Here is a 25,385-nt window from a genome sequence, read left to right as displayed (position 1 = left end):
TCTCAGCACTCGCGCTAAAGGTTTGCTGCAGCTTTGTTCACTTGTGATGGTCGTCAGATTTTTTTGGATTAGCTGGCAATCATATCGAAGGGCCGTGAGCATTCTGCGTTCCTTGCGTCTTCTCCATCGAAATCTGGTAAGCGCGTGGTTGTCGATTTTCGACTTTCGAGGTTGAGGATGGGCGGGGTAGGGAAGAGCGCAGCAAGGCACACACGCAGCTTTTTTTTTTCACATATCACATGCCAAAACGAAAGGAAACTTTTGGTCGCAACGACCTCATTCATCATGCCTACTCTCATAGATACTTTCCACGAGCCGAGACGCTCGCGCAGAAGCACACATGACAATAATCCTAGCGAAGATTGTTCGCTTCCACAACACCGACCATGCCGCATTTCATTGCTGCGTATATCATGATGAAATGCCCCCGGCTTTCCCTGTAAGCGCTCGTATAAAATGATGGATCGCCGCGCACTCATGCTGCAGGCCGCTTAAGAACCCTTTGGAGCTTCCTTGGCATCAATGCAGGCCTCCTCACCCATAGCAGTGAGAATGATGACGTCTGGAAGAAGTCAGTCGTGACTCGTGCATGTCAAGCAAGCTCTTTTGGCAACTTACTGGTGTCCTTCTCCTCCTCACGGAAGAGCTTGTTGATCTTCTCACCAGCCTCGCCCTCTGGAACCTTGACATCGTCCTTGGTGGAGCCATCGTCAGACATGAGGGAGAGGAAACCGTCATCAGTGATATCAAGCTATTTTATTCGCATCAGTTCACCGTCTTTGCCTTTATATCTCAATGTAGCCACTCTTACAAGCTGGTACTCGCGGCGCGAGACGTTTGGAACCTCCATGTTGTGGGTAGATGGAGACAGATCTTCCAACTTCTTGCCGGTGAAGATGTCGATGGCGACCAAGTGGACCTTGGCGTGACCGTGCTTGCCGGTCTTGGAGGTGGACATGTCGACGATCTTGCATGGGCGGTTCTTGATGACGACGTGGCCGTTCTTCCTCAAAGCAGAGCACTGCATTGGGAAGGTGGCAGAGGCGCCAGCATCGGCGCTCTCGAAGGTGTGCTCATGCTGGAGAAAGCAGATATGTCAGTAATTGATGCGCGGGCGCACGATATAAGGTGGGGGAGAATCGATCTTGAGCCGCGGGGAGAATATCAGGTGTCGGGGTCGTGTGTCACGTGCTCGCGCAACAGGAGATAGCATACCTGGGCGTCATTTGGGTCGGCAGACATGTTGGCGGTGTGGTCTGGTATTAGTGAGCGGAAAGTGATGTAGTGAGTGATGGGGGTAGAGAGAGAATTGCTGTTGAAGTTGAAGGCGGAGGCACAGTCGCTTATTTAGCCAATCGTGTACTGCCAAGAATTCGAAAGACCCCTCCCATCTCCGTGATTGGCCAAAACAGGTGCCTGGACGCTCCTATCGAGACAGCTACTGCTGCTCTACATACGTTGACACTCTGCTTGCATAACAGAACAATGTCACTGTGGCTCAACAGATTCTCAGACACCTCATCGAGAGAGCCGACACCGTCGGCCACTCCCAGATCCTTTTCGCCAACGCCGCGACGATCGATACAGCTCTCTGGAAGCACGCTACCCAGGAGACCAGGCATACAGCCGAGAACCTCGTCGCTCTCCATTACTTCGCTTGCAGGCTCTACGGAGAGTCTTCCCGCGGCGGCTAGAATTCCAAATGGCACGAACCTGAGAGCTCAGCTTGCTGGCAGTCTGCCAGCAGGTGACCCGCGAGACCCTTTGCATGTCCTCGAGTCTATTGTTGGGCCTGGCAAGCATGATGCAGAGGAGACAGATCTTGATCATGCAGCGATTGCGCAAGATATCGAGCTCGGTAGCATGCGCCTGGAGGAGTTTGCTACGGCCTCGTTAGAGAGCTCGCCAGTACAAGAGAATGGTGTCAAGGAAATTACAGTAATCCACGACTTTGAGAAGGTATGTACGGTAGCGCACACGGTAGATAGCATCAGCGAAAATATTCGTTTTCCAGCAGACTTCTTCGATACGTATCAGCAAGTGTTGACATTTTGGTAGGAGAAAGACAAATTTGAAGATCTTCACAAGTCCATCGCAGCATGCGATGAAGTGCTCAAGTCCGTGGAATCTTACCTGACCAGCTTCCAAGCAGAACTCGCCTCAGTGTCTTCTGAGATTGAATCCTTACAAAATAGATCGACGACTCTGAATAACAAGCTCGATACTCGAAAGGCCGTGGAGAGAGTGCTTGGACCTGAGGTGGAAGCTTTCAGCATCCCGCCTGCCGTGGTCAGGAAGCTGACAGAAGGCGGTGTTGACGACCAGTGGATCAAATCGCTTCACGAGCTTGAACGACGATCTAAGCAGATCGATGTCAAGATCAAAGAAGGCAAAGACATAAAGGCAGCCCAGGATGTTAAGCCATTCATCAACGATGTCTCAGCGAAAGCTGTCGAGCGCATACGAGACTACGTCGTTGCTCAAATCAAGGCTTTACGCTCACCAAGCATCAATGCCCAGATCATACAGCAAAACAGCTTCCTGAAATACAAGGACGTATTCGCATTTCTCCAAAGGCAGCAGCCCCAGCTAGGCGAAGAGATCTCCCAAGCTTACATTAATACTATGCGGTGGTATTACTCTCACAACTTCGCCCGGTACAAGGCTTCTTTGGAGAAGCTCAATGTCCACATCATTGACCAAACCGAAGTGATAGCCGCAGAGGGTGGTGTTCGAAGGGGTGGCAAAACTGGCGTTCTCCACGACCCATTCTCAATTGGTCGACGCATGGACATTCTCGGCGGAAGCAACGAGGTCGCTATGCCATCTTTCGCCGCTGAAGACGACAAAGGCACACACTATCTTGAAGTCCCCTTCCGCGCCATGAATCTAGCGCTCGTTGACAACGCTTGCGCCGAATACTCCTTCCTGACCGAATTCTTCTCCAAACAACAATCATTTCAAACGACGAACCGCAAATTCAACGAAATCTTCTCGTCCACCTTTGAACTCGGTCAAGCACTCACCAAACAACTTATTGAAACATCTCACGACGCTTTGGGAGTTCTGAGCTGCGTCCGCCTCACCCAACACTACGCATTTGAGCTTCAACGCCGCAAAGTCCCGGTCGCAGAGTCATACATCAATGGCACGAATATGCTACTCTGGCCTCGATTCCAGCAGATCATCGATGCTCATTGCGACTCGATACGCAAAGCCACAGCAGCACTGTCCGGCAAACCCGCCGGCTCGGCACTCAGTTTGACCAGTTCTCCTGCTTCCACTCAGACCACAGCTCCTCATCCTCTGACTCAAAGGTTTGCGAATTTCTTACAAGGCATACTCGCTTTGAGCAGAGAGGCTGGTGATGATGAGCCCGTTTCGAAAAGTGTGGGTAGACTGAGAGGAGAGTTTGAAGCGTTCTTGGTGAAGATGAGCAAGGGCGTTGCAGAAGCGAGGAAGCGGGAGAGGTTCTTGGTGAATAATTACTCTTTGATCTGCACGATTATTGGCGATACAGAAGGCAAGCTGGCGGATGAGGCGAGGTCGCACTTTGAGGAGTTGAGAGATGCTCTCAACGTAGAGTCGTAGACCTGCATCGTATCTATGTCTCCGACTAGAGCTGTTCAGCTGATCAGTACTGTCTCACGAGCCATGGATATGCTACTCCTGTCCTCATACAATGGTATTTTGTTGACAGGGTCCCGGACGGCTATCTGTGTCTACCTATCAACTCTTCTACTGCCTCCCTTCCATGAACGCTTCCTCGCACAACATCATCCACCGCCGCAGCAAAATACTCTACATTCGACTCATTCAATCCCGCAGACTCCACAATCGTACCCCGTGTGTCTTCTTTTTGGCCCGGCATTTTTTAACAGCCCGGATGTGTTGGCGGAGAGCCCAGAGCATAGGCGTTTGAGCAATGTCCGTTATAGCACTTATTGGTACAGTTATTCACCTGTTCTGTAGTGCCCGTGCAGGCGTTCTTGCACGAACAGTATCCGCTATCACATCCTACCGCTATACCATCGGGAAGCGTTAGAGTCGGCGGTATATACTGTACAAGCAGAGTTCTTACCTCTTGGAAAGATGTTCACCGCTATGCCATTAAGTGGCTTGACTGGTTTTCCATCGCAAAAGTGTAACAGAAAGAGCAAAGCTACTTTCAGGCTGTTGAGGTACATTGCCGATTTCGTTAGGCGATTGACAGATATTTGAATCTTGGATGAGCAGGGACACTGCAAGCCGCTATAGTAGTCTGACCGGGTCTAGTAGTGGGTGGGTGCTGTGTCGAGCGATAACATTGCTGCTTCGGTTCGACCTCATTTATATAGGGACAGCTGTGTGTATTCACCACAAGGGTTTATCCGGGGGCACCCAGTTATATGGACTTGAAATTAGCCAGGTCGTAAGAATCCAGATACTCGGAGCTCCTCATTTACAGGCCTATACCATGCGATAATACGGTAACAGCAAGGGCTTCAAAATCGCACCAATACTTGCCTTGTTATCAACCCTAGAAGTGGACAGGCGCCACGGCAAACCATTATGCTTACACCTCTTATACGAGCCGCAATCCACCGGCTACCATACGACTGCATTGTCTCGCTCCGTGTCAGCCGTATCCAATACGACCGTATACCTGCTTCATACTACTAGCTATCCCGATCATGCTCCGAGAACAGACCTCAGCAGCGGCGCGACAACGACAGGCTCACTTGGCCCATATTTCGACGAGAACACCACGTCGAGGTCGACAGAAGGTAAGAGACCTTATCTGCTCCGCTCCGCTCCATGGCCAATGTGAAGATGTTCGACAGATCGTTTCATAAGAGTCGACCTAGGGATATTCAAGCTCGTCTATCAGCCGTCAAAATCACCTAAGGTCCGGGACAAGGTCGCTTGATAGTCGGGTCTTTACGAAATGGGACGGATGTCGACGAAGCGGCAGGGTGGACGCAGTATAGTCAGGCTGGTCGTAATGTTGGAAGTGTGAGGTCTCATCAGTAGCTTCTTTGACGATGCTAGGGGTCCTTCAGCTTATGCTTACAGACGTCCTTTACACTTCCGAGCTTCCCATCGCGGCAGAAGCGATGAGCATAATAATAAGCCACGCTTATGCCCCTCTATAACACGCTATCCCAGCAGAGTTGCACAATTGACCTGCTACATCCCGCTTCGCTGCGTCCGCTTCATCCGCTTTGTTTCATCTCCTTCCAAAGCCTCGCACTTACGCTTTCCCCTTTTCGCTGCCATTGTTTGGCATTCTCCGTAGCGCCGCGAACGAATATAGATGGCGAAGGCAGAATCACTTGTCGCAGATTGTCCCCTCTGCGGAAAAGCCGGCAAGCCGGCAGTGGTACATCGAGGTCAAAAATCTCGACTGGAGAGTCCTGCGTTCCTTTTCCAGACACGGGACCTGGAGTCTGGGACATTAGATTATAGAATACCGATATCACGTGCAGGTTGTGCGCCGGGGGTTCAGTTTGAAGAACCGCTTATACAAATCCAGACTCGGCTTCTGATTGGAAGAAATCAAAACGTCCCCCGCACGTGACTCTTGCCTTGCTGCCTAACAACGACGACAACCATGACAACAAGTTCTGGCTGTTCTTCTACTCAGGTCTCGCTTCGCTCGGCAACCCTCAGGCAGTACCTGCCTGTACGGTACTTTATCTCGGAATGATGCATCAGTATAGATCCAGCATGCCTCAAACGTCAATCCAGTAGGACTACTAGCTAAAGATTGGATTAGCGAAGATGTGAAACTCAGAAAGACTTTTGAAAGCTCATATGCAATTCGCTCGCCTTCTATTTCATCGACAATTTATCCAATCGAGAAAGATCGGTCACGACGAGGAGATGTGGGTATTTCTAAAACACACCTCTCCAAGAATCAGGGGGGGGAAGGCAGAGCAGAAAAAAAGACATCGCCAGCCAAACGCTAAATAACATCATCACAAAAGCAACAAGTCTTCTTCCTCAGTCTGGGGATTTCGACAGGAGCCGCAGAAAATCATTGTCCAAAGACATCCATGCCCTCGGTATGCCTGCTTCCCTCTCTTACTCCTAGGCTGTCCAAGAAACGTCCCATCCAAGCCACAAGGCAAAGTAACTCGGTCATGCAAATGCTGAGAAGGCTGATACTTCCCACGGTAAGCCACATCGGGTGAAGCTGAACCACGAGATATTTTGCTGAGTCGTCTTCGAAGGCCAGTTCCCTATTTCAGGCGCAAAGATGGCGGATCGTATTGTAGAGGAGTGCAGAGATGCGCGTACTCGTCCGTCTCATCCTCGTTCTCCTAGTCTTCGTCGGAGAAGACAGTCTTATGATGTTCCAGCATGGCTTGTACAGCGGTACGCTGCACTTGCATATCACTCATCTCGCGCTCGATGCTCAGAGGTCGCATAATGGTCGGCGCGAAAACCACAGCAAGATTGAGAGGCGTCATCAAGTTCTTGCTCTCATGTCCCATGACCTTTGCAAGATGCACCATTAGATAGGACAAGGTATCTCGATGAGCATCTGGTAAGCTCTCCACTGCCGCCTTCAATGCTGTGGCTTGCTTTTCTCGGTCGGAGAACTGTCCAGCCTCAAGCAGTGCTTCGTATACATCATAGGTGATCAGTGGTGTCGGTAACTTCCTGAAGTACTGTTTGAGAGCGCTAGTGACGGCGTGAATGTCCAGGTCCTCGTCAGAAATATCGAAGTTGTTGTTCTTTTCAAAGCCTTGCTGCACGTTCTTCACCTGACCAGCACCGCCTGATTTGCGATAAATGCCCTCAACGTCCATGCCACGTATTTCGACTTCGGCAATGCAGCGCACAACCATGCCAGGGACCATTTGGCGCTCGTAGTCGCATCGGGCAGAGAGTTCGGATCCAAAGAGTACTGCTTTTTGTCAGTTGGCTCATGATATCAACTTGCGTAAGATACTTACCAGATGGATCCATGACAAGATTGGTGCTGCTGTTATTCTTGAGATGTCCGAGACCGCCTTTGATTCCTCCATTCTTCTGATTGAAGAATCCGTAGCCCTTGCTGTCGTCACCAAGAGTGACTTTGCTGGCAATGCTGCTCTGCTCGCTGCCTGCGACTGCTTGTGTTGAACTGTAAGGCATACCGATTGCATACTGGCCTGAGCCTTGAGGCTTGTGCTCAACTCCCACAAATGCGCCCTTGATGCCCTTTGTGACCTTGCCGGCGACCTTTTCACCCCCTCGCCGCCAGTTGAACTTTTTCGCTTGACCACCCTTGCGAATGTTCACAACTTGTGGCGCAGTGAGTACCGTCGCAGATTCTGCTTCAGGGTCTTGTAACAGGTTCGGCATTGACGGATCCGTTATGACAGGGTTGAGGTTCCGCACTTCAGATGAAGTGGCATCCGCTTTGAGAGCTGCGCCAGAAATACCAAGTCCGTTGGCGCCAGTTGGTGTTCCATTCGGTGCGCGGTATTCCTGGTACATGCCTTGTATGCTTCGGATGAGTTCGTTGTTATGCTGCGCCAGCTGTGTGTTCTTGGATGAAAGCGACTCATATTCCTGGAAACCCTTGTCTTTCATCTGAATGAGGTTTCCGATCTCATCTGTCAACTCGTTCCGCCTATGCATCAAATCTTCGATCTGTGCTCCCATACTGTCCTTCAGCTGCTGAAGTGATGTCGCAAAGTCTCGCAAGATATTCGTCTTGAGTGAGCCGAGATCCAGTGGCTGGGTGTTGTCCTTGGCTTTGGCCAGATGCTCGGTCATTACCTCAAGCTCCCGAACCACCATTTCACGCTGAGTGTCGAGGAATGCCATGGTAGAGCGCTTCTCTCGCAGCTCGTTGTTGACGCTCTTGATTTCTGGTGCATCGAGCTTCTCCTGCAGAGCCAACTTCTCGGCTTCCAATTCGGCGATGTGGTTTTGCGCGCGTCGCAATGATGCTCGTAAAGAGTCCAGGCCATCGAGTCCAGTCGGTGAGGTAATGTTCAGATTTGGGCTGGTGATGGTGGGTGTGCCAACCTCCATAGGTCCATTCCTCGGCGATCTCGCACCTTGCGTCACGGCGCGATCGCTGAAACTCCTGCCATGCTTGACAGCATTCGACACCTTCCGCAGAACAGATGGCGACGAGGAACCTGGAGCTCTACCGTCCGGCTGACCAAGTTCTCCGCGAAGAATTCGACCCATTTCGTCTTCCATGGAAAAGCCACCATCTAAGCTATATTTCGGCAGCCCAGCGCTCCGTAAAGCTGGCGAGTGAAGCCCGTCCATTGACGGCCTATCTTCACTCTGCAAGGTACTGATGGACTCGTTGTGTCTATGCCTTTCCGTAACTGGCGGTGGCGGTGGCGGCGCATGTCTCGGAGCGATGAAGTCGTCGTTCGCAACCGATTTGCTGGGTGCGCTTGGTCGTGAGGCTGCACGTGGTGGGGGCGCATCGAAGCTCGTCCGTGGAGGAGCCTGAGAACGTCGCTCTGCTTTCGAAAGGCTGTTATCTCGGGAGAGAGTGCTTCGCGCGTCCGCAAATGAAGAGGGCACAGACGATACAGATCGATTACGCTCATGCGCTGACTGCACTTGCGTCGATGTAAACGTTGTGGTGGGAGGAGATAGATCCGGTGTTGACTGCTTTGATTTGAGTGCTGCTGCAGCCAGGGAGTCTCCTCGCAGTGGCAGACCCCTGTCGGCATGCTTTGGCGGAATGGGCTGCACGGGCGTCACCCCAGGAATAGGTGTCTCTTTTCTGCGTGGATCATCGAATGGGTTGATTCCGGAGTTCTGCGAGCTCACCGAGACTGGCGAGATTGGCTTGCTTGAACGGTCCTCCCTGTGCGTCTTATCGACAGGCGAGACCACAAGAGGCGAGTTCAGGCCTGCCTTTGAATTCTTTCGTGAATTCGCCCTCCTGGAGTCGGGGACATCTTGCAGCTTGAATGCATCCTGGTCATTCTGGTTTAATGCTTGGGAATCTGTTGGCAATTGATGGGTTGTGGGCTTGTAGTTCCGTTCGCGTGGCTCAGGAGCGACGACGGGAGATGCTGTGTTCGAGCCAATCACAGGCGTATTGTTGCCAGATGTCTCACGCTTCCTACTTCTCCCCTTTTCTTGATACAAAATATGTGGACTCGGCTTCGACTGGCTGCTGGAGCGAGTTTGATCCGGTTCACGCTCCGTAGAGACGGATCTCGAAGACGCGGTCTCCGCTCCCAGCCGTGCGTCTTGTCGCGAGGCATCTCTAGAAGGCGGCTTCGCAGACGATTTCCCGTTGACGCCAAAATAATCTCTGGGAGGCTGATTCTCTTTCTGCGCGGGTGGTGAGGGATCTGCAGCTCGAGAAAGCTGCTTGCGTGGTATCGGCGCCTGCTGTTGTTGCTGCACGGGTGCAGCTGTGACAGGCGTCGGGTCAAAGGCCATCGGCAGGTAGCCGGAATCATCGTCGTCGACAGAGCTCGATACGTTCGAAGGCCTGCTCTCGCCGTAGGTGCTCGCTGGCAGTGTAGGACCATCTAGATGTTATCAGCCACGACCAAGTTTCAGTTAGTGCGCACATGTGAACCCACCTCGGCGAAGGTCATCGGACAGCGGTGACGCGTCGCGGTTGAAGTTGTTCAATGCTGTTCCATTTCGCGATGTCGTCTGTCGCTGGTTTGGCGACATATGCCCTTGCGGTGTCGGACCTTCGGAATATTGCTCCGACGGCGCCTCGCCTTCAGGCGTAAAAGCGCTCTTCACAGCAGCGCCCGGGGGAAGAGACGGCAGCGCCTTTTCCGCGCCTGGTGTACCACTGGGCGGAGGCTGCTTGGGCGTGCGCGCTTTCTTCCGCCTCCGGGCCATCAAGCTCTCGTGACAGCTCATACAGAATATGCCCTGGGATGTGCGGGCATAGCGGAGGTTCTCGATCTTTCTCTTGCAGTTGCGACATCGAAAGCAACCAGAGCAGAATGCCTGGTCGCCAGTCAAGATGGCAAGGTCTTCGATCTTGTTCCCGCATGCGCTGCAGCTGTAGGTGCAGTTATTACAGATGAGACTGCCATCGCCGAGTAGTAATAGGTTCGCGTCGGAGTCGAGAAGTGTTCCGCAGGTATTGCATCGGAAGCAGTCGATATGCCAGCGGTTGCCGGCTAGCACCAAGTCAGCCATACTTTGCTCTCCATTCATCGCATCGTGCAGTATAGAGCGGCGACAAGGCTCAGCTCAGTCAGACGTACCAAGTTCAAATGCTTTTCCTTCTTCTAGAATCTGTATGCCGTGTCAGGTCTCGTTTCCTGTTGGCGCGACTCAGCACCCGCATACGTACCTCCCCACAGCCTTTGCACGGATATACGACGTCTTCCTCTCCCATGGGCGATTCGAAGCCGGGCGACTCCATTGCGGTAGTCATTAGTGTAGATACTGAGGCTCAGGCGTGGATCGCGGTCGCGGTCGCGGCGCTTATGCGCTGGTACGGCGGCAGGATGATGTCGACGCCGGGGTAATGCGCGCTGTGTCCAGGGCAGGCACGATGCGGCCTCCTTTTGCTCTCGATCCGCTGTCAGAATGCAGAGAGCAAGAGTGTTGCCTCGCCTCGCCTCGCGTCGCTCGTTGGCTCGCTCCCGGGCACTGCACTGCACTGCACTGCTCTGACGGGCCCCCGTGTTATCGTCGGCTCACAGTAGTGTGCTCAGCGTCTCTCGGCAGCCGCATGTGCCGCAATGGGGCTCAATGGGGTGGTGAACGAGCGTGGGCGCAGTACCGAGGGCGACTGCGGTGTGTCGAAGATGTCGGCGCTGTGGAGTGGTTCGCAGTAGTAGTGAGATGGCAGACGTGCTGCGTGCAGTAGTAGTGAGAGGCGAGCCCACTCGGACAGGGCTTCTTGGCTTCGTCCAATGCGAGCTAAACTGGTTACACTTTAGGATGGTGCTCATGCACTGTGCCGGCCCAGCAACGGCCACAGCCACAGCCTGAGGATGGAGATGGAGATGGACGGGAAGGGAGAAGCTGCAGGAATACATACAGTACTGGACATACACGCCCGCGGAGCCAGCTGAAGAGTGGTGTTTGGGAGCGGGTGGCAGAGTGAACTACTACCACTACTGCTGCGGACATGATCGATTTGCCGACTCAGCGCAGCGCAGTTGGTACACGACTACACATCCACGTCCACGTCCACGTCCAAGCTCAGGCATCCATGATGACGGGATGAAACAAGTTGATGGAGCTGCTTCCTTCCCTCGTCTCAAAAGAGGGATTTCGCCGCACCCCTATGCCGCCAAACAGGTGCCGCTATACAACCCAATATGGTCGCTAAGAGCCTAATATATTATGTAATTCCGTCTCTTCCGCGTGCCTTGTGTTCTCGTGTAGATATCGCGTTCTCGAGCGCGTAGAAGCGCGGTATAGGCAAAATAGCAGTCGTAAGGTCGCGCCTAGCGGCAATCGTCGCTATATTAATCGCTTAGGTCTATACAAAGCGTAGAGACCGTAGTTTCCGCTCGCGGCCAACTATTCCGTATACTATTAAGGTATAGTCGCTAGACGACTATATTAATACTAAGGTAGAAGACGAGTATAGATACGTCGCTTTCTTAATAGATTTAATAGTATATCGCCGTATATAGCAATTTAGAGGTTGTTATTAGTTATTAAGTTAACGTTAGAAGTGCGACTAGACCTTACTATCGCTACTTAGCTAATTACCGCGGATATAGGTTTAGTAAGATAGAGATTCGCTTCCTATCGACTATATTGCGAATTAATACTATTATATAGTCTAATCGATATACCTACGATCTAATACTAGTATTCTATATTATATGTCGCCGCCTATCGTATTTATATCGCTAGAAGGACCTATATAACTACTTTAGGCGACCTAAATGCTTTCTATCGACAATCTTCTTAGATATAATCCTCTATATAGAGGAATAGTTTAGAAGCCTCGTTTACTAGTACCTACGATTAAGACGATATTATATTATTAGAGGCCTCGCACGTAGTATTAAACGAGCCGGATACCTAGGCAATTTTTAGGGATTTATTAATAGTACGTTCTATAGTACTACGAGGCCTCTTCGATCGACTTACGATTAACAAATCTACTATACTAGATATAAGAAGAAGTACAGCTATAAGTTCTAAGGCATTATTACGCCTAACGGTATACTATCGTCTCTTATTAGACCGTTCGAAGGCAAATCTAACGACTAGTCTATCTAGTAAGAATCTCCTATTTGTTATAGTTCGAAACGTAGTTTTAAAGTGTATTGTTTTATATTATATCTATCTAGCTACGGAGGAAGTATGCCTATAAGGCGGCTAGTAGTAGCCGCCTAGGTGTCCCTTCCCTCCTAGCTTCGTAACAAAATCCCCCGGTCGCGAAATGTTCGCGACTACGTAGACTATACCTATAATAGACTTACAATACTATCGTATTCTCGTATAGGTATACTAACTATACTTAATAGACTAACCGTCGTCTACTATAGAGTCTCTGTCTAGGTTTTAATAACTTGCGCGTTACGCGTCGCCTACTCGGCTATAATCGAGTAGTTTTAGGTTACTAATTCTAAGCCTTTAGCCGCTGCCTAGCGCTCTAGGAATCTAATAGTATTCTTTCTATATAGGACGTATAGGGCGTTAAAGGCGGTAGCGATAAATGTGCTAATATAGGCGCGGTCTTCCTCTTTTCCTAACTAGATTAATCTAGCGAGCTCGGCTATAATATCTATAAGGGAGTCGTAGGTAAGTCTAGTAGCCTAGTTCTGTAGCAATTCCTATATCGCCCGAATCGCGGCTTTCTCGGAATTGGCTTTAGTATTAGAGCGTTAGATCGCGTCTATCGCCTATAGTAGACGAAGGGTAGACTATTCTACGTCTTCCTTAACTATACTATCCGTATTCTAGAAATAGGAGAGTTCTAGTACGTAGTTAATAACGTCCTCCGTATCGGTAAGCTTTCTATTCTATTCTTCTAAATTCTCGTTGTCCTAGTCGATATTGTCTTTAGTATAGGCTATAATATCGTCGCGAATTTCCTCGGAAAGGACGTTATAGGCTTAGAGGAATTTCTTTGCGATAGATATAGCGTAGTCGTATAAGGCTCTCTCGTTTTCTAATAACTACTCGCGAGACTCCCTATTCTTAACGTAATTCTATTCCTTTATTGCTGCTACGACTATATAGGCGAGGACTCCTACGAACATTTGCAACTCTTCCGGCTCGCTTCCTAGCTACTATTTCCTAGTAAGCTCTACTAGGGCGATCTAGACGAATAAGCTACTCTAGCCTTTATCGCGAAGGATATCGATAGGGAGTTAGAATTTGCTCTTGTCTATATTAGCGATAGATATAGGGTTAGTAGTAATAGCGGTATCGTTATTAGCGGCGCCGGAGGTAGCGGCGGTAGCTATAGGGTTAGCAACTATAGCAGCGCTAGGGGTACTAGCCGTAGGAATAACGACTATAGTAGCGCTAGGGGTACTAGCTTTGCCTCTGTCTAAGCTGTCTAGTCCTACTAAGATTCTTATACTCGCTATTTTACAGAGGTCGGATTAAGGCATAGCGGGCATCTCCTTAGTAGATACAATATAGCTACGCCTATTAGGGACGCCTACCTAACCGGTATTGTCCTTAAGTTCCCTACCTAGGAAGCGGATTAACTACTTAGCTTACTTGTCGTACTTATAGTGTCCGATATAAAGGATTTTTCTAGTCTTATCGTTAATACGTAGGAGAATAACTGCCTATATCTAGTACCGTAATACCGCCGCCTTTAGTAGTATAGGAACTGCCGCTATTAGGAAATCGTCTATTAGGGCTAGGAGGTCGGTCTAACCGCCTTCGACTGCTTCCTTAATCTGTTATAGGGAATAGCTAAGTATATATACCGACTAGTCGCCGAAAATCTTTATATCTACGGCTTTCTCGGATGCGGGAATATCCCGAAGATATTCCTCCTAGGGAAAGACTTCGTCGTTCTTTAATCCCGCTATAAACGATCGTATCTTCTTAGCTAGCTCCGTAGTATCGAAGTAGGCGTTAAAGCAGTTATAGTTAAACTTCCTCGCTATCTCCGCAATATAGTTTAGATACTATTGCTACTCTTAGTTAGGGAACATTGCGATAATTACGTATCCTACCTCTATTATAAGTTCCGTTATACTCGCTACGCGACGAACGAAATCTATTTCCTAAGTCTTAGATAGACGTAGACCGTCGCCGTAGAGGGTTCGGCCGCTATAAGCCTTACGCAAAACGTCGAATAGGCGTATAAATCTATAGCGCCCGAATAGAAGCTAGAACGTTAGGTCTATAAAGAGGCCCCTTAGAGTAATACCGCTGTCTCCTAGCGTAGGCAGGTCGCGCGCGTCGATCGGAGGATCTGCGGTACTTATCTTAGCCTTCTTAGCTAATTTTCGCTTACTAGAGGCTTTGCTAGCATCTAACTATTCTAGCTAGGTAGACGAAGGGTCCTAGTCGCGCGCGTCGATCGGAGGATCCGCGCTACTTGTCTTAGCCTTCTTAGCTAATTTCCCCTTACTAGAGGCTTTGCTAGTACCTAACTATTCTAGCTAGGTAGACGAAGGGTCCTACGTAGTAGTCTACGTAGCCTCGTCTTTAGCGGCGGTAATCCGCTTTGCCTTCGCGTAAGGAGATTTAGCTACTATAGTCGTAGTTACTATTATAGATTTTAGCTTCTTTAGAGTCGGCGCCTCGTCGGCGGTAGGTACTTTACGCTTCTTAGGCTCTTTAGTAGCCGCTAGTAGTTTGCGCTTAGCCGCTTTTGCTTCTACTTTAGCGGCCTTTGCGGCGGCCTTGCTAGCTTTCTTCTCCTCGTAGTGCTTCTGCTCGATCGCGTCTAATTTCTTTAATACCTTAGCTTTAAGCTTCTCCTTCTCCTTTATATATAAAGGAAAGGATAGTGTCTCTAGCTGCACGCCTCCCTCGGTTATTACCTCTCGGGATTTTAGCTCGTAGTAGGTTAGGGGAATGTCCTAGAAGATAAGGCCCTTAGTAGCTAGTACGAGACTAAATATTAAGTCTATTAGTAACGCGCGTAGGCCTAGAGGGAACCGTCCTAGCTATAGCTAGAAATTTTAGATTATGCGGCAGAAATCTTATTCGATGTCGCCCTAGACTAACTGCTATATCTAATTTTTAGCGAGTTCGGCGATTAGCTATATATACGTAGATCGCTATATTAATAGGAGCTTACCCTTAAGTACGGCGGGCTTCGACTAGTCTAGGGTATTAGAGCACTCCTCGCCGGTCTTATCGAAGATAGCCTTAAGGTACTCCGCGATTCTGCTAGGCTCGCTTTCGGCGTTTAGTAGTAGGCTAATACTATTAGAGAAAAGTCCGATAAAGCAGTTTTTAGCCTCCTTATATATCTTAAGGCAGGTTTGGCCTTTAGTTATCTAGTATACTAGGGCGACGTAGGCTAGCGCTATTTCGGATATCTTTTCCTAATAGAGCTCTTTAAAGAGGTCGGCGCATTTCGCGTTTCGGCTATATAAGGGAACCTTATATATAGGCATCGCGATATCCTCCGGCTTACGTAGCTTATATAGGATAGAGTCGTCGCTACTAAGTATATCGTAGTTAATACCGTAGACGAGAGGTTCGCCCGCTATAGCCTACTCCTACGAATAGATATCTACGCTAAACTTTAGGTTCGCTAGGCCTTCTTCGTAGTTTTATATCTATTTTAGGGGATAGAGCTCGCCGGTCTTCTTATAGATTGCTTTAGGCGGTTCGCCGGCTAGGATATGCTTCTAGTTAGTATACTTAATAGATCTATATATATTATCGGAGTCGACGAGCGCGTTCTTATATAGGAGCAGGTCGAAATAATAGAGCTAGATAGACGTAAGGTATCGGCGCAATCCTTTAGGTAAGATACTTTAGCTATCGGACGTTCGCATCGCTGCGCGAGCGCCTAAAATAGCGTTCTTCTAGGCGTCCGTAGGCTTATCTTCGTCGGCGTCGAAATTATACTTGTCGACGAAGTTCTTTAAATCTACCTACTCGTAGTAGTTATAGATATCGAGCCCTAGCTCCTTATTGCGGCCTTTGAATTTTCTCTTATACTACTTTGCTTACTTAGTCTAAGCCTTCTTAACCTAGTTAAGGTAGGCGGCCTTCTAGTCGTTAGTCTCGGTTTTAATCTATAGAGCCTTAACGGGTAGCTTTACCTTCTAGCCCTCTTCTTTAGCCTACTTGCGATAGACTAAGGCTTTGCGGTTAACTTCGCCCTCCTTTATAAGCTTTTGTTCTAGGACGTCGAGTTTCTTCCGGCCGAAACGGTTATAGGTCTTATAGAATAGCTTAGCGGACTTATCCTAACTACGCTATTAGGTATCGTAGAGGTAGGCTCCTTAGGCGCCGATTAAGTCCTAGAATTGTCCGGTAAGAGTATACTCGCTCCTTTATACGCTAAAGGCTATCTAGCGCGATACGTAGACTAGGGCGTCGGGTAAGAAGAGCTCTACGCTATATAGCCTCTTATTTATAGCGATTTCGTAAAGGAGCGAGCTATTGCGGCCGACTATATTGTTTAGAGTACGCGCTATCGCTATCGGAATATCTGAAATAGCGTTAAGGGGCAGGCCGGCTCTATCGATATAGGGAAATATATTAGAGAAATTAGGCTTTATATCCGGGTAGGGGATTCTTAGAAGTTCGCCTTTCCTAGGCAATAGTATAGTATTCTTTATTTTCTCGTCTCTCTTCTTCTTACACGCTCGCTTAGCGGCTTCTTTTTTATCGACGACTTCGTCGACCTCTTCGTTAGCGTAGTTATCGTCTTTAATCGACTAAACGACGTCTTCTATTAGATCGCCGACGTCTCCGTCGTCTTCGCTAGTATAATTATCGTCTTTAGTCGACTAAACGACGTCTTCTATCGGGTCGCCGACGTCTTAGGGCGTACTAGTAGACTTAGACTTGCTTCCTAAGTCCGCGTAGGTATTCTACTCTTGCTCCCTAGCCTCTGCGGGCTATTCTTATTCCTTAGCATTTCCGATTATAGACTATCGTTCTTCTCTATTCTTAGCACTAGGCTATTCTCCTTTATCCTTCTTAGTAATAGGCTGCTATTCTTTACTATTTTTAGCAATAGGCTACTATTCTTTATCTTCCTTAGTAATAGGCTACTATTCTTTACTATTTTTAGTAGTAGGCTGCTATTCTTTATTATTTTTAGCAATAGGCTGCTATTCTTTATCCTCCTTAGCAATAGGCTACTATTCTCTACTATTTCTAGCAATAGGCTACTATTCTTTATAATTTTTAGCAATAGGCTACTATTCTTTATCCTCCTTAGTAATAGGCTACTATTTTTTACTATTTTTAGTAATAGGCTACTATTCTTTATCCTCCTTAGTAATAGGCTGCTATTCTCTATTATCCTTAGTAATAGGCTACTATTCTTTACTATTAGTAGATATAGGACGCGGCTGTCCTTAGCCTTTACTAGGGTTGTCGTCGTCGCGCGGTAACGGTAATATCTCGAATATACCGCTCTACTTACGCTAGCGTAGGAGGTTAGGATCGCTTACTATAGATAGCGCGGTAAGCTAGTAGGGCGTAGTCGATATTAAGTGCGGATATTACTAAGATGCTTATAGTAGTAACGGTATACCGCTAACTTGTAGTATATTGTTATATATAGAGTAATTGTTACGCGAAGAAGGACGGAGAAAGGTTACCTCGCGGTAGGGTCCGAGCTTCCGCGCGCTTTTACGCGACTAACGGTAGCGTATATACGCGAACCTTAAAACAAACTTTCGAAGTAAAGCGATAAGCGAGGAAAACGACTTCTAGAATTTATTAGTTCCGCTAAGGTAGCCCGGAAGTCTACGTCTATCGGTATTCGAAACCTATATCTAAATCTATAGAGGTAATGCTAGCAGAAATACTATTAAATTTCCTCTATAGGAGGGAAAACCTGTAGCCGGGGGTTAAGGTACCGATTCGCTGTAATAAGCGGGAATTGCAGCGTCGTAAACAAGGACAGCAGAATTCTTCGATAGGCTCCTACCTAGGTATTTAGAGGCGTGGGGGTGTCGCGCTATCGCTAAATTTTATCCTTAGTAAGACGCCGTATCGTCGGAATTAGGGTCCTCTTCTTTATATCCCCTGCTTTCTAGTTAGACACGTTAGATAGACCTAGGGTTAGGCCTTCCTTTAGCGTACTACTAGGGGCTACGTCGCGAGTTATCTAGTAGCGATATATGTCGGAGCTAGTTAATTCCGGTCGCAGCGCTTTATTGCCTATAGTTAGGTTCTACTCGCTTAAGGTTGTATTTAGTAGAGACGGATCGGTCTACTACTCCCTAGAGAGGCTGCCGATAGACTTATCGTCGCTTTCGTTAATATATACTAGTTTCTTCTACCCTCTCGGTAGCTAGCGTCGTATAGGCTATACCTATCTATTAACGTTCCCGTCGACGTTGTTACCGCTACTACTATCTTAACTAGGTCGTGTCGATCTCGTAGCAATATATCTCGGCTCCCTCTACGTTATAGACGGCGTTATTTGATTTACTTGTCTGTCCGTAACCTGCGAGTCTTCGAATCTTTTAATTAGGTGTTCGTTGCCTTCTCGTATTTCGTCTTCTCTAACCTATTTATTTATTATTAGTTGCTCGTCCTTCTACTTTACTAGATATTTAGTCTTTCCCTTTAAGCTACGTTTAGCTAAAACGCGTTTAGGAGTTATTATAGGTTGTTTAGACTATAGGTCTATTAGGGCTAGAACGCGGGGATAAGGTCTCGAGAAGGGGTCCTTTACTAGATTTAGTATAGGCTCGAGCTACGCGATCGATATTACTAGGTAGAACTTAACTAACTTAGGCAGCTCTAATTTATAGGCTAATTTGCCTATTCTTCTCTTAATCTTAAAAGGGCCTATAGCCTAATTGCTATATTTGCGATAGCTCTAACTATATACGCGATACCCGTAATATAGCCTAAGTATAGTATAGTCTCCCGGCTCGAAGAATATATGCTAATGCTTAGTATCGTAGCGGTGCTTTATATCTACCGCTACGAAGGCTATAGATTCCTCGGCTGCGTCCCGAAATTGCTATCGTAGCGTTACGTAATCCTTTAGCTATAGTTCTCGGAGCCCGACAAAGGCGTTAGTATTTAAATTAAACCCGAAAAGCATTTTATCGAACGAGACGCCGGTGCTCGCATTCTTAATACTCCCGAGATAGGATATAAGGGAGGGAAGGACGTCTGTCTACTATATATCTAGATTTGCCGTAACAAAATACCGTATAGCGATCTTAACGGTCTAATTTGTACGCTCGGACTAGCCGTCTATCTATAGATAGTAAGCTATAAAGGCGAGGATTAATACGCCTAGTAGCTTTATTATTATAGTAAAGAATTTAGATAGCTATTTAGGGTCTCGATCGTAGATAAAGACTTTAGCGACTCGCTAAGATCGCTCTTAGATAGCCGTAAGGTACTAGGCTGCCTAGGTTTCTGCAGTCTACTAGCATTTGCCGGGGAGGAGCAAAACCCGTTTAGACTTCTTATAGGTTACTATAAGGAGCGTATTAAAACCTTCGTTAGTAGGTAGGAGTCCTATAATCTAGTCTGCTGTTTAGACGTCTATAGGGAGCCTATACTTCGCGTCTATCGGATTGAGTTGCCCGTAGGGCTTATATCGCGTTAGCTAATTCGTCTTATATATATAGCACTAGTCGATATAGCGTTCTAAATGTCGGCGACAGTGCCGGATATAGAAACTTATATTAACGCGATCGAGGGTACGCTAAAAACCCGCGTAATACCGAAGGTTATAGGCTATCTTAAAGATCTCGTAAGTAAGGCTAAAAGGAATATATAGACAGGAATAGTATAAGGTCGGGTTAATATAGTAAACTAAGCTATCTTCCCGAAAAAATCTAATCCTATCTAGGCACTTTAGGTCTATCGGGACGTCGTCGGGTTTTTCGAGTATATACTATATACTATATATAGCGGTGTCTTCCGAAGAGCGTAAAGAGGCTAGCTTCGGGAGATACGCTAGAGGCTAATCCGGGTAGACCGAAAGTGCCCTACCCGTCTCTAGGGCGGCTTTTGCCTAGGTCTTAGAGTGTGCCTTCTTCCGTCTAGCTTTACGGTCGCGCTTACGCCTATTAGGACTAAAGAGGTTATACGTGATTGGCATATAACCGGGTTGAGTGAAGCTAGGGTCTCGATGCCTTAGGTAGGGCTTAGCGCTTAGCAGTAGGCTAACTTGCCTGCCTTTCTCTCTCTCCTCCTAGCTCCTTATCGAATACTACCTATACCTACTACTACCCTATCTACCTACTAATATACCCTTCTTATACAGTATTCGATCTACCCTTTAAGGGCAGCAGCTAGATAGTCCTTATTTCAAGCTTTTAGCGGTGTAGCTACGAACAAGACTAATCTAACTATATTGCGCCCGAAGAACGGGACCTACACGTACTATCCTATCGAAACAACCGTACCAATTATCGAGCAAGGCCTTCTATACGGCCTATTACACTAAGTCAATCGTACTAGACTAATATCTACTAATTCCGCTACATCCGTATCTTAGGGGCTAATAATACATTATTAGTATTACCCCCTATTACAATAGCCGGCTTATTACGAAGCAACAACAACCGTGCTGCCGCTAGTAGCGCTAGTAATAACAACGCTAGTAGCACAGTCCCCGCTAAAGTGCCTGCTAAAGTGCCTCCTACTAAAGAGCCTGCCGGAGAGCCTATTAAAGAAGAACCTGTAATTCTAGGTAACGACCTAGAATTGCCTATCGACGACATTCTTAACAACATTGTTAATCGACGATATAGCTAGCTAGCCTTTAGGCCCCAACTAGTAGGGAGACTCTAAGAAGCCACCTAAAATAGGCTTACTGCCCTACGTTAAGAACAATAGCTAAAGGACAACCTCCTCGAAATTCGCCGCCTTTAGGAGGCCCTAATAACTAATACTAAGCCGATAGCAGGGCCTTCCTTACTATTAGTCCTAGTCTAGAAGAAGGATGCTAAACTTAAGGACTATACCGTATTCGATAGCTCTAGTCGCAAGCAATACAATAATTATATACGTAATTGTAAGCTTAACTAGCGAAATGCACTAAGGGCTCTTCTAGACGACTATTCCTTAGTTGTTTACGCTATATAGTATATTAATAGTAACCTAAAGCGCACCTAGGACGACTATTTCGATTCCCTTAATAATTAGACTACTGTTCAGTAGAAAACCTATAAGACTATTATGCTAGACACTCTTAGAAACCCTATACTAAGGCAATAACACGCTTAGGACTAGTACCTTCGGGCTAAGCAAAAGACTAATTAGACAGCTCGCTTATTTAAGGCCTATTTAAAGACCCTCGAAGACGACCTCCCGACTAAAACTAATTCTATCTAGATCTCCGAAATACGCCTTAAATTGAGATAGGAATTGGTCCTTAAGTTAGACCGCCGCCGTGTGTTTAAATAGACTAATCTTATACGCATTCAATTCATAGTCGAAGTGGAAATAGCCGAACGGGCTGTTTAGCTCTAATAACGACTAGAATCGAGGATCCGACTAGCTAGTACTAACTATAGCAACCGTAGCCGCGGAGGAAACCAAGGTTCCTACTATAACAACAATACTAACAATAGGAACAGTAACAATAACCGTAGAAGAGGCCGTAGCCGCCGGCTATATAGAGGAGGCCGCGATAGGGGCCGTAGAAGGGGCTCGTATCCCTATAATGCTAACCGCTCGGCTAACAATAGTAACAACAGCTACGGCAGTCTACTAACCGGATTAAAGTGCTTCAACTGTAACAGTACTAGCTATCTACTAGGCTAATGCGACAAACCTAAGGACTAGGCCCGAATTGACCGTGCTTCCGCTAAGTATAGGAAACACCTTTTAGCAGCTAACGCTACCCCTATAGGCTAACCTTCGAAAAAAGAGTAAGCGCCGCACTAACTGTTAGCCTTGTATAGCGTAAGACTATCGACATTGTACTAGCTATAATACGCTCCTACCTTGTATAGGACACGAAGGGCACCGCCTATTAAACTAAGGTTATACTAGATCTAGGAAATTCAGTTAGTGCCCTTATTAGCTATCGCCTAGCTAAGCAATTAGACCTTCGATAACTGCCGAAGACTAACCTACTAACCCTTGCTTAGTTTAATAACGCTCGGCACTTAACCTATAGGGCCTACTATGTTCCTCTAGCTCTAAAGGACGACCTCGGAAATGAACGCCTATTAGACTTCACTGCCTACGCAGTAGATATAGACAACCTATATAGGGGAGCTACTATTGTTATTAGTAACCCTGTTCTTAAGTACTACGCTGTGGCTATAGACTTAGGCATTTAGAAGTAGCGATTTAGAATCGCTCGGAAAGAGGACATTAAATACATTAATATTAGCGAGTGCCCTAACGATATTAGGGTCCTGTTTATTAGCAACCTAACACCGGCCTCCGCCTTAGCTAATCCGACAGCTAATCTTCTCGGTAGAGATAACGATAAGCCTGTGCCCCCTAATAGCATAGACCCTAATTAGCTTACTCGTATACCGGAGCCTATTCGAGAAACCTATATCGATATATTTAAACACCACTTAGCATCGATATTGCCTATATTCAAAGAGACGGATTACAAGATTAATATTATAGAGGGCAAGGAGGTTCCTTTTAGACCCCTCTACAACCTTAGTAAACGAGAGCTTGCTATATTACGTAAGTACCTAGAGGAAAACCTAGCTAATAGTCGCATTCGGTATAGTAACAGCCCTGCTAGCGCCCCTATCCTGTTCGTACTAAAGAAGGATAGTAGCCTACGCCTATGTGTTAATTATCGTAGGCTTAACGCTGTTACTATTAAAGACCGCTGTCTACTTCCTCTTATTAATAAGACCCTCGATCGCCTTTCTAGTGCTTACTACTATACTATATTAGACATTAAGGATGCATACTACCGCATCCGCATTCGTAAGGGTAACGAATAGAAAATAGCCTTCTGTACTCGCTATAGCTATTTCGAGTACTTAGTTATACTATTCGGCTTAGCTAACGCCCCTGCAACATTCTAGTCCTATATTAATCGGGCCCTTTCGGGCCTATTAGACTATCTCTGTATAGTTTACCTAGATAACATCCTAGTTTATATATACTTACCTAACATTGCGGAGTACTAGGCTACAGTCCGTAAGGTGCTCGATCGCCTACGAGCCTATAGACTATATTGCAAGCCTTCTAAATGCACCTTTGCTACTAAGGAGGTAGCCTTCCTTAGTTTCATCGTATTAACTAATAGTGTCAAGGCTAATCCTAATCGGATTAAAACAATTACTAAATAGCCTGTTCCTACGTCTATTAAGGAGCTTTAATCGTTCCTCGGCTTCGCTAATTTCTACCGCCGGTTTATTAAGGGCTATTTACGGCATGTAATGCCCCTAACTAAGCTTACTAAAACCAAGGCCAACCTAACTAGAGAGTTTAAATAGACTAACAGAGCACAAGCCGCTTTTAACGGCCTAAAGCAACGCTTTACTAATGTCCCCTTATTGCACTATTTCGTACTAAGCAAGCAGATCCGAATTGAGACTAACGCTTTACAGTTCGCTATATCGGCTATTATGTTATAGCAATCAGATAATAACTATTACTAGCACCCGATTGCCTTCTTTTTACGAAAGATAATCGATATAGAGCGTCGATATAAGACCTACGAGTAAGAGCTCCTAGCTATTATCGAGGCCTTTAAGCACTAGCGCTACTATCTCGATAGTGCATAGCATACTATTTAGGTCTATACGGACTATAACAACCTCCGTAGAATCACGAAGGTTACTAGGGTTATAGGTCGATAGGCTAGATAGGCCGTCTACCTCGCTAGGTTTGATTTTAATATATTATATCGGCTAGGCGTAAGTAACCCTGCCGATAGCCTATCGAGGCAACCTAATTACGATAGCGGGACTTAGCAATCTATTAATTTATTATTTCTAACCCTATAGCATAAGATTGCTATAGCCCGTATTGTTAATAAGCAAACGTAGGATAAGCGGACCTCCGGACCCCGCGGCGGCAACAAATACTAAAGCGGAGTTGTCGTTCTTCTAGTATACGTTAAAAGAAAGGACGTAGATCGCTCGAGCTATAATAACTCGATTGAGGATATTGCTATTTATAGTAATAGTCTATATAGCGACAGCACTATAGAAGAGGTTGCAGTAGTTCCGGCTGCTAGTGCTATTAGATGTATACAATGCGTACCTCGTTTAATAGCGAGGGTGCTATTAAATAACCTTACAAATAGGGATAGTCAATCGTTTATAGATAAGCTGTTACGTGCTTAGTAGAGGGACGCCTTTGCTATCGAGCGTATTAATAGGCTTGTAAGTAGACGGGCGACTCGATCTAGCAAGAGTAACAGTTAGTCGATCGACGACAAGGGTTACTTAAAGTTCAAGGGCAGATACTATATCCCCGCTAAACAATCGATTAGATAAAAGCTTTTAAAGAGGCACTATAACAGTGAGCTCGCTAGTTACTATAGTATAGAGAGGTCGCACGAGTTACTATCGCGTATATACTACTAGCTAAATAGTAAGCGGTATATAAAGGAGTATGTACAGACCTATGCAGTATGCTAGCGAGTCAAAGCACTAAAGCACTTACTATTTAGCGAGTTGTCTTCACTCCCTGTTCTAAAGAAGCCTTTTGCAGAGCTTATAATAGACTTTATTACAAGTCTCCCCCCTACTAAGCGAAGAGGAAGCAAAGACATCTTTAACGCTATCCTAGTCGTCGTAGACCGATTTACTAAGGGCGCTCGTTATATCCCTACTAGGAAGGATTAGACAGCTATTGACTTAGCTAAGTCACTGTAGAATAACATCTTCTGTAGCTATTAGGGAACCCTTAAAGGGATAGTCTCCGATAGAGGCTCGACATTCATATCTTACTATTAGAGTAAGATATGCCTATAGCTAAGACTTAAGCATCGCCTGTCTATAGCGTTCCATCTATAAACAGATAGCTAGACCGAGAGGCAAAATGCTACGCTGTAGTAGTACCTGCGCAGCTACATTAACGAGAACCCTAACGACTAGGTTAACCTCCTACAACTAGCCGAATTCGTATACAACAATAGTGTCTACTTATCTACTAAGGTTTCACCTTATTTCGCTATAATAGGCTAGAACGCTGCTATGCTATAAGACCCCCTATCGCTCGAGGCCGAGCGCAAGGAAAGGGAAGCGGGTTAACCTAAGACACTAGCGGCTATTAAGAGGGTTTAAAAGATGCGAGAAATTCACGCTAAGATAGCTAACAAACTAGCAAAGGCCTAGGCCTATTAGAAGGCCTACTATAACAAACACTACCTTCTAATAACCTTTAAGCAAGGC

At 46.8% G+C, this 25,385-nt stretch overlaps 3 protein-coding genes across 3 annotated transcripts; 1 reads left to right on the top strand and 2 right to left on the bottom strand.

Moving 5' to 3' along the window:
* Positions 1-248: 248 nt before the first annotated feature.
* On the bottom strand, positions 249-1,297 carry MYCFIDRAFT_70939 (uncharacterized protein). Its single transcript, XM_007924523.1, has 4 exons — positions 1,216-1,297; positions 812-1,078; positions 619-751; positions 249-562 (listed from the first exon to the last, which is right to left on the bottom strand). The coding sequence occupies exons 1-4, from the start codon at positions 1,240-1,242 to the stop codon at positions 492-494; spliced, it is 498 nt and encodes a 165-aa protein (XP_007922714.1). The 5' UTR covers positions 1,243-1,297; the 3' UTR covers positions 249-491.
* A 188-nt stretch (positions 1,298-1,485) lies between these two features.
* Positions 1,486-3,591, top strand: MYCFIDRAFT_39822 (uncharacterized protein; the record flags this gene model as incomplete). The annotated part of the gene is made up of 2 exons (XM_007924226.1): positions 1,486-1,959; positions 2,059-3,591. The coding sequence occupies 2 exons, from the start codon at positions 1,486-1,488 to the stop codon at positions 3,589-3,591; spliced, it is 2,007 nt and encodes a 668-aa protein (XP_007922417.1).
* A 2,195-nt stretch (positions 3,592-5,786) lies between these two features.
* Positions 5,787-24,874, bottom strand: MYCFIDRAFT_206708 (uncharacterized protein; the record flags this gene model as incomplete). Its single annotated transcript, XM_007925308.1, has 13 exons — positions 5,787-6,290; positions 6,327-6,811; positions 6,834-9,494; positions 9,537-10,134; positions 10,173-10,220; positions 10,274-10,321; positions 10,353-10,587; positions 10,639-10,887; positions 10,920-11,087; positions 11,120-11,144; positions 11,174-11,228; positions 20,664-20,671; positions 24,862-24,874. 13 exons carry the CDS (start codon positions 24,872-24,874, stop codon positions 6,225-6,227), a joined length of 4,659 nt encoding a protein of 1,552 aa, XP_007923499.1. The 3' UTR covers positions 5,787-6,224.
* Between the last annotated feature and the right edge of the window lie 511 nt (positions 24,875-25,385).

This window comes from Pseudocercospora fijiensis (assembly GCF_000340215.1).
Source record: "Pseudocercospora fijiensis CIRAD86 unplaced genomic scaffold MYCFIscaffold_2, whole genome shotgun sequence".
Lineage (NCBI taxonomy): Eukaryota > Fungi > Ascomycota > Dothideomycetes > Mycosphaerellales > Mycosphaerellaceae > Pseudocercospora > Pseudocercospora fijiensis.
Note: the sequence above shows the minus strand (reverse complement) of the source record. Positions and strands in the feature narration are given on the sequence as shown.

Coding starts and splice junctions, on each gene's coding strand:
- MYCFIDRAFT_70939 (XM_007924523.1), bottom strand. CDS start 1,242: ATGTCTGCCGACCCAAATGACGCCCAG. Junction 752..811: donor CGCGCCGCGAGTACCAGCTT/GTAAGAGTGGCT, acceptor CGAATAAAATAG/CTTGATATCACTGATGACGG. Junction 563..618: donor TGAGGAGGAGAAGGACACCA/GTAAGTTGCCAA, acceptor GACTTCTTCCAG/ACGTCATCATTCTCACTGCT.